This window comes from Leptinotarsa decemlineata, unplaced genomic scaffold (genome assembly GCF_025532065.1).
Source record: "Leptinotarsa decemlineata unplaced genomic scaffold, Ldec_3_MD MMD2_tig00026328_RagTag_RagTag, whole genome shotgun sequence".
Classification (NCBI taxonomy): domain Eukaryota; kingdom Metazoa; phylum Arthropoda; class Insecta; order Coleoptera; family Chrysomelidae; genus Leptinotarsa; species Leptinotarsa decemlineata.
The window spans coordinates 26,187,406-26,196,763 of record NW_027412688.1 but is presented as its reverse complement, the minus strand read 5'-3'; the positions used below and the strand labels follow the sequence as shown (position 1 = coordinate 26,196,763).

The 9,358-nt window shown below is 35.3% G+C and overlaps 1 protein-coding gene across 1 annotated transcript in view; it reads right to left on the bottom strand.

Annotated features, from left to right (window-relative positions):
• Positions 1-9,358, bottom strand: part of LOC111517513 (E3 ubiquitin-protein ligase COP1) — a 33,084-nt gene that overhangs the window by 1,737 nt on the left and 21,989 nt on the right. Inside the window, exons 3-5 of the mRNA XM_023173694.2 lie at positions 8,619-8,779; positions 5,607-6,158; positions 2,086-2,361 (exon numbers count right to left, since the gene is read on the bottom strand). Of these exons, the coding sequence (XP_023029462.1) occupies positions 2,086-2,361; positions 5,607-6,158; positions 8,619-8,779 (989 nt within the window). The remainder of the gene's footprint in view (positions 1-2,085; positions 2,362-5,606; positions 6,159-8,618; positions 8,780-9,358) is intronic.

The following is a 9,358-nucleotide window of genomic DNA, read 5'->3' as shown; positions in this document are numbered from 1 at the left end:
TGTCAACTAAGGAACACCTCCATAATATGGGGCTAGTGGACAAACCTCTATGCAGGATGTGTGAACAGGAAGATAAAACTGTCAGGCTTGTCTTATACAAATGTCCGGAGTTATCGTCAATAAGAGAGTGTGTGTTCGACGGGTCTTGGTCTACACCTTCCGATATAAAGGAGATGTCTCCTAGTGACCTGTCCACCTTCCTGAAAAGCACAGTATGGACGATGACCTAGGAGGAAAACTCCTCGGGAGAATGTACAATAGGTCACATGTGGCCTGTGCTGTGGGCCTACACTAACCCTCCCTACTCTACAGATACAGAATGAATTGAATTTTTTTTAATGTTCACCTCAAAGTTTCGTTTTAGGCTTTGAAATGAATATAGTTCAATAAAAACACTATGATATAAAATATGAAAAAGTGGTAACATAAAACTACATTTAAGTGAAATGCTCTCTATCTCAAAGGGTACCACAGGATTTCGAATCAAAACACTAGTATTCAACTCCTCAACTATTTTGGATCTTTTTTATTGAAATTCAGAAATACTTTTCGAATATTTGACACTGGTGACACATTTTTTTTCGTCCAGTTTGTTTCTTCAATACAGTCATAGAAATTGAATTTTTGAAAATGAAGTATTGGTTTTTTTTTTGGGAAAAAACATTCAGTGGTTTGTAAGGTTACAGATTTTGATAACTAGAATAAACGTACGATTTAATGAGAATCGAGGTCGATATTTTCAACAGTAAAACAATTTAATATCTTCTGGTTTAACCAGAGACTGACAATGAAAATTTTTAATAAAACCGTCTCTATTTTTCAAAACCATTCGATAGAATGTATAGATATTTTCTTTTCATAGGTATAATACTTTGAAATACTTTGAAAAAATTAGTTTTTCACTAGTTAATTTTTTTTAAATGCCGTTTTTTACTTGAATTTCTCAAAAAAAAAATAACAGAAAGTGGCATTTTTAAACTAAACATTGAAGTACACCTCTTTTCCTGAAAAATATCAAAGATAGTAGGTATGTTATTTTTTTGTTCAACTAAAATAAGCTTTGAAATCCTATTTTTACGTGAAAATTCAATTTTTATAAGAACAAAGTATATGTTAACATTAATGTTAGATGGTACAAACCTACACCAAGTTCAACATTTACTTCATCTTTTACTTTATTAAAGTTGTCATAACATAAATCAATGGGAGCACACTTTCACTTTTTTAGTGTGGTGACTTGATTTACATTGTGGCAACTATTTTAAAGTAATAAAAAAGAAACGTAAAAGTTTGATGTACATTCGAGTCATAAAAAATCTACTCATTCCTGTTGAGATTTTCGAGGGAATTGAAGTGAAAAATAGTATTTCAAAAAATAGTTGAAGAGACAATGTATTTTTGTAAAGTAAGAGCTGACAATTTGGGAACCAATTATAAAAACTGAAACGAAACTACTATATCATTTATGTTTGGAAAGTACTTCAATTCAGTTTTGACAAAAAAATTATTTCATAAAAATAAATTTCTCTTTAGTACTCTCAATTATTTTGTTAAAAAGTGTTCATCAAAAATGAAGCACATTTCTTCTTTTGTATGGCAAAACATGTGTTGCGTTTTTGTAAACTGTCCAGTGAAAATCTCATAATGAAGTATTACTTTGTATTACTTTTGTATCATATTTCATCAAATTATTTGATAATAGTTTTATGGAGGACATCTTGATGGCCTTATGCCGCCATTTTGAATAGAAATAACCACTTGTATACCTCTAATACAGGGTAACATAAATGGCCTCAATGAAATATATCAATAATTTCAAGTACCTACTAATTCTTAACCTTACAAATAATGCTAGTCCATTAGGAAGAGGGAAAACGTCTAAAGTAAGAAAACTAAAACAAATCTTTCTTTCAGATTTAAAAGTAAAGAAAACAATTTTTCACAACCTACAACAACCTCGTTTCATAATTTGTGCTCTACATATTATTAAAGTTTGTACAAATTTTATCCACACCGAGTGCTTGTTGTGTATAAAGCCGTATCACATTCTTATAGATATAGATGATTCTTGAAGGAAAAGTTTACCTGTAGCAGCACAGCCTAAGGCAACAGCCATCGCCCCCGTTAAAGTTGCGACATCTAGAACCCATTTAGGTTTGAATTCAGAGCTGTAACACAGCGCATCTGCCAAAATAAGTCTTCCTTCTGCGTCTGTATTATCGACGCATATCGTTTTCCCATTTCGAGCTGTTATTACATCTCCAGGCTTGATGGCGCTTCCCGACGGCATGTTTTCTACCAATGGTATTAAAATCTTCAAATTTGTTTCCACACCAAGTTTTGCTAGACCATATAATGCACCTGTGGAATTTAAAATGTTTCAATATTTTTTTTTCTCAAATTGAGTGGCCATACTTGGAGACTGGCTGTAAATCAAATTATCTAAAAGAACAATTCGTTCAGGCCAGTATCATATTACTTAAACTGTAGGTTAATGGACTGACACCTATCAAAAAAAACAACTACTCCCCTGGCTAATACCACGAAGGGTATTGGATTATATCCGGCAGGTGTCACTGAAGTGTTGGCGATAAAATTGCCGCAATCGATTTTCAATTATTGGAACACACTTGCACTTGCAAGTGTGATTTTATCCGTTTCTTTTTTTTTCATTGTTATAGGTGCTAGTTGTTGACACAAATACTTATTATGTTTACCACCTATTAAGCATAACTGTCTGGAGACTTACCAAATGATAAAAAATGCTTCTTCAGCTTTCGTGCTATTTATGCGTCCTAACCAGTACCTGCTCTAATAAAAAATAAAAGATTGGAAAATGAGTTATCTCACCCGTTTCGTTGAAGATCACCTCAATATTTTTAAATTATTTTGAATTTGAAGAAAGTATTAACAAAAACTCAATTTTGGAAATGTCAGTTACCATGTAAATTGAGTGAATATTACTGGAGTTTTTCCCAACACCAAATCGTTATTTTTAACACCTCAACACGTGTTTCGATCACCAAGTGATCATCTTCAAAGAGGAAAATTAAAACAGAGGACTAGTGCGAGCTAATCCTATTTATGCCAAACGGTAACTCATACAGGTAGACCATCCAGGCATACCAACCTAAATTAATTTTACAATTTTGCCTTATCTATTATGTTACAATATATGTTTAAATAAAACAATTTTCAGCTATATAAAAATTAATTTCACGGCATTGCCTATCCAAATTTATTTTTGCAATGTGTCCTTATGTAGTAATCAGTAAACCCAACAACATTATTTTATTTTATTTTAACAAGCTATATAGTACCTATGCTCTTTGGTATAGGTCCGTCATCGTTATTCATAATATTATTGTGTTTACTTATTTCTACACTCTCATAGGCATCTAGTTGCCTGTTGTTGTTAACTTGTCTAACTAATCTTAATGAACTGAAGTCTATGGAATGGTTTTGTTGCAAAATATGATGGGCGACTGATGATTTTTCAGGTCTTCCATATTTTAAGTGTGCTATGTGTTCCTTATATCTTACTTTGATAGATCTTTTTGTCTGTCCATTACATTTTGCACCGCAGTCCTTACATTCAATTTCGTAATTTCCTGACTTCTCCGAATTCTCGACTTTGTCTTTTGGACTTCCCAAAAGGCTCTGTAGTGTATGACTTGTTTTAAAAACCACCTTCATACCTAATTCCTTGAAAATCTTTCCAAAGTTCCTCGTATATTGGTGGTATGGAACTGAGATGTATTTATCTTGGTTTTTGTCCTTTCTGAAAGTCGAGATTTCGTTCATCCTTAACCTAAACTTATTTTTCCTTATTATGTCATCTAAAATACCCCTCGAGAAACCGTTAGTGGCTGCTATTTCCTGTATTGTACGTCTTTCTTTTTTGAACCTATCACGTGTTAGAGGAAAAAGTCAAAAGACGATGCACTAAAAAATTCAACCCAGCACGTTTATGCTGTCCACAGAGATGTGAACTGTCAGGAATATACCTGTACGTACTTGTATCTTTTCTAAATATATTGCATTCTAACCCTCCATATTGGCTCCTCATTACCAAAACGTCAAGAAATGGTAGTTGTCCCTTATTTTCTAACTCATATGTGAATTTTATTGATGGACATCTATTATTTAAAATGGAAACAAAGTCGTCAATATTCGATTTTTTGGTATCGAATATCGCGAAAATATCATCCACATACCTTAGCCAATCCTAGGAAAATACTACGACTTTTCTTTGGTTTCCATTTCGAATCTGCTCATGAACAGGTCTGCCAGGTAGGGGGACAAGGGGTTTCCCATGGCCGTTCCTTCCTGTTGTTCATAAAAGCAACCTTCTACCTGGAACCGATTTTGTTTCATACACAAATTAGTAAGAGAAACAAATTCATCGATTTCGTTATTATTGAAATTATTTTTCTCTAGTAATTCCCTGAGGTATTGCAAGGTCTGTGGAATTGGGACGCTAGGAAATAAGGAACTAACAACAAAAGAAACCAAAATCTCACCTTGCAGAACCACGTTTTTTGTATGTTGTATGAACTCTTAAAGAGTTTTTTATACTAAAACCTGGTTCCGCAATAGACAAGGTTTCAAATTATTTAGTGAGCCACTTTGCTATTTGATAGGTATGAGCTCCAATAGCTGACATGATGGGGCGCATTGATTTTCCCGGTTTGTGGATTTATTTTGCCTCCCAAAAATCCAGTAATATTCATTACTACACCAAAGGTTTCAAACAGTGCATCATAAGTATGTAAATTGAGGTTGTTTTTGTATTGTATTGTGGAAATGACCATGAGATTTACGAATGTGTAGCTATGCCAACAGATATCGTCATTTCAATGCAAACAAATAGTGTCAAAAAGGTTGTATGGATCTAAGAAACAAACCAGTTGTTATGTTGCTGAAAAAGTGAATGACGATACCGAAAATGAATATTCAGTGTCGTTCTTGATATTCATAAGAGACTAAATTGTTTTATATTTCCTTGGAACCGGACTTGGTGATTCTAGGTTTGTCTGACACTAAATTTATTCTTTCTTCTCCATGAAGTACGAGAACCAAAAAATCGACCAAATATAAGTGAATATTTCATAAATAAATATAAATAGGTGTTCATTACCATTTTTCACGTCCATTTTTTACAGTTTTGTTAAAATTTTTTTTACACATTACATTACATTTATTTTTGTCATTGATTCCCCTTTCTGGTTCAGTGAATAAAGTGTAACATGGATAGTTTTTCTCAAACCCATAGTGAAAAACTAGAACTGAAAACGAATAATCTTCCAACATATAGATTTCTGAGAAAAATGTGGTTACTGTTCGACAGCCTACCCTATATAACTATACCCTGCTGATGATACAAACCTCTTAGTCAGTGATAAACATTTTTCAGATAGGGTGGTAAACGCAAATAAGATTTTCATAACTTAAATTTGGTTCAACAAATGTTGAAAATAATAATAGCTCTCCAGATCAGACTAACCAGGATGTTACCTTAAACCTTGACAGATCCGTTGTCAGTTATCACCCTTTATCTATATTCTCCTCGATTTTTAAACAATGTTTTCATGATGAGTCATTACCTACAACACTAGCTGCGCCTCCCATGTCGGCTCGCATATTATCCATTCCAAGTGATGGCTTCAAACTTATACCACCCGCATCAAAGGTAACTCCCTTTCCTACCAAAACATAAGGCGAATCCTTCTTGTCGCCTCTGTCGTAAGTAATTTCTAAAAACTTTGGCTGTTCTATCGAACCTTTGGCTACGCTCAGAAACGCCCACATTTTCTGATCTTCTGCCCATTTCTTATCGTGAACTTTTACATTAACGCCAAGGGGAGTTAGAATGTTTTGTGCAATGTCACAAAATATTGTGGGGGTTAGCAGGTTCGAAGGGGTATCGGCAAGTTTTCTGGCGAGATTTTGAGCTTCTGCTCTTATGGCTCCACATTCCCATTCTGCTTCGCCATCTTCGCCAAAAAGTTGTATTTGCGGTGAAGCATCTTTTTTTGTTTTATACTCTTGAAACTTCCACGTTCCTAATAAACTGCCTTCCGCTGCTGCGTCAGCGTCCGAAAAGTTTTCAACTTGGATATTTTTGATTCCTGCATCAGCTAACATTCTACATCCGGCTGAAAAACAATAAATCGTTTATGAAGATTAGTAAACCAGCCTAAAGCATAATCTACAATTTGCGATAAGGGTTTCTATTAAGGGTATACGTTAAGACTTCCGTTGTTTGGAACCATTATGGCTGAGATAGCGCTACCAACTTTTTTCAAATAAAGGAATTCTCTAGTCAGTACTAACTTACTTTTAAGGATCTGCAATAAACGATAATCATTATTCCAAAAAAGAATGTATTTAACCCACATTATACATTATGGAATGTTTCTGGTGTAATTTGTAACACACTGTGGTTGTATCACGAATACTTTGGATTTTACGAATCTCCACAAAAAATCTAAGACTATTGTATCAAGTGATTTATCCGGCCATTCTGAAGGACCACATCTACCCACTTTCGGACCAGCCTGTCGTAAAGAGTAGGTACCTCACCTTACTGAAGTGAGTGATTTGAAAACTCATTTGGGTTTATGCAGTAGGTAGGCAGACGTGGTCCCTTAGAATAGCCCCCTAGATCACTTGATATGACGCCTCTAGATGTTTTTGAGGGGATATGTGCAAGTGTACAATACACAATCGCAGCTACTTTCAGAAGACGTAGATAGAATAAAGTGCTTACAACGACATTACCAGAGGAATATTTTATAATGAGAAGAATGAATTTCCAAACAGACCTCATTATTGTCAAGAAATGAATAGTTGTAGATTTATTGGAATACTTACAATGGAGTGAGTTTTGATTACATTTTTTATTGAAATACATTTGACGTGTTTTTGCAGATTTTTGAAAGGAAAAAAAATTGATGGTTTTCTCGGGAACGAGTAATGCGACACTATTTTTTGTTTTCAAAAAAATCTCGAAACCGATGCCTTTTTACGTCTGCACTGTACCTATAATGATGCAAACGTAAAATATGTGATACATTGAATGAAATATAGGTAATTCAAAGCAAATGTAATAAAATCATACAATTTTAATTACTCAATAGGGGGATGCTTCATCATTTGGTTTTTACGGTTACCGTTTAGCATTGTTACAGGCCAGATCTGGTGCATTGTTACAGGCCATAAAATTTTCTAGTCTCTCGGTTTTGAGTTATTTAGTACAAACCCCTAATTTATTCAAGCCTTGCAGGAATGCTGGAACTTCCAGCAAAGTTGATTTGTTTCTTGCTGAAGTTTTAGCGAAACAGCCGCTACATTTGAGTAGCAAAACAGTAGCTACATTTGAGAGAATTTCAGTGTGCAGATTCAGGTAATAAGTATGTTACGACCTTTAAGGACACTGTTATGTCTATACATTGATTCTTAATAATGAGAAATAACATTATCCTAAGGTGGACTAAAGGGCACGACAGGAGTGAAGGTAATCGCATTGCCGACTCTTTAGCCAAAAAAGCGGCTGGAATAAGAATTTTAGGACCCAGTGGCACCTACGGCCTGATGACTTCGACAATTGCGTAACTAGCCAAACGTCACACCCATGCTCAATCCCTAAAGAGATGGTATGGAATCAATACATGCAATCTTGCCAGGATCACCCTGGGCGACCATGGGAAACTGGCGCTGAAGAAATATCTGGCGATGACCAGGATAAATCTACGTTCAACAGTAGGATTTCTAACTGGCCACTGTCAACTAAAGAAACGCCACAATATGGGGCTACTGGACACACCTCTATGCAGGATGTGTGAACAGAAAGATAAAACTATCAGGCATGTCCTATACGTGTTCGGCGAGTCTTGGCCTACACCTGCCGATATAAAGGAGATGTCTCCCAGAGACCTGTCCACCTTCCTGGAAAGGACAGTATGGACGATGACCTAGGAGGACAACCACTTGGGAGGATGTATAATGGGTCACATGTGGCCTAAGTGCTGTGGGCCTACACTCACCCTCCCTACTCTACAGTTACAGATCGTTACCTCCTGATTGGAGAGTATGAAGTGAGCAAATGTAACAACGAATCGTGACAAAGATACACGACCAAACCAAAGGCTGGCGTCATTTGTGCTGGACGCGTTAACGTACAAACGGGATAATTTTCCTAACTATAAATATGAGCACATAGAGTTACTGAGATTAGATTAGTTAATTCGAAGACAGTTGATTCGAATAATTGAAATAAATGCGTTAATTATATGTTTTAAATAGAAATTTGATTAGGCATATCACTTATACCTAGTATTGATAAGAACCTGCATGGACGTAACAATACGAGTTCGTAAAATCCCACGGTATGTTTCTAATCAAAATAAAATTAATGGAGTAAAAAATGGACAGAGTTGGTCAACATATATGATATTTTATAGATTATTCATTATTGTTATTCTTTACCTCAGAAGACGTAGAAAGAATTATGCGAGTGAAACGTTGGAAGTTCTAACCTTCGCTATTGAATATGGTTGAATTTCATTACCATATTATTGAATATTATTACCATAACTCAGAACACTTGTATTTACCTGATGCTGCAATTCGTACAGATTCCCTTTCTCGATTTATGAGCTCTATGTCTTCAGGTTCTTCACATTTTTTTCCTAATCCTACAACAGCAACCGACTGAAATTCGTCATCAAGTCCCCAAAAAATGAAACCTTTTCCCGCTTTCACTTCATTCCCAGTACTGAAAATAAATAATATTCACCTAATAGTGTTAAGAAAACATCTGAACCCTTTTGAATAACTTGATACAAAACACAGTCTTTGAAAAACCATATACTTTGTGATTGAGCACAAAGTTGAATTAATTTATAGTATCAAAGGGCCAGAAAAAAATCCTTAGGGGTTTAGGTACACACTTTCAAGTTGAAATCTCACATTAAAGTGTGTTTCTTGAATACGTTATAATGCATTTTCATCGAGTATCGGTCTGTTCTATCATATTTTGTGGGCTTTTGGTAGATACTATTGTTGTAGATCATGCCCGAAATGAAGTAACGCCGGCCGCCACTGGTAACCACAATCCAAACGTGACGTAGTTAAGAGTGCGGGAATGCCCAATGTTCCCTGCCGCTCGAGAAGCAGCATGAACTTCGGGGAATGTTCTATTACGATATTTAAGCGCTGGCGGCGGGCATATCGAGACAGTCAAGTGGACGTTACAGTGCGGTACACGAAGTGATCTAGTAAGGCGATAGACATTCAAATAATAGTTAAATTTTTAATTGAAGTGTTTGTTGTATTTGAAGTGAAATAAAGTTAA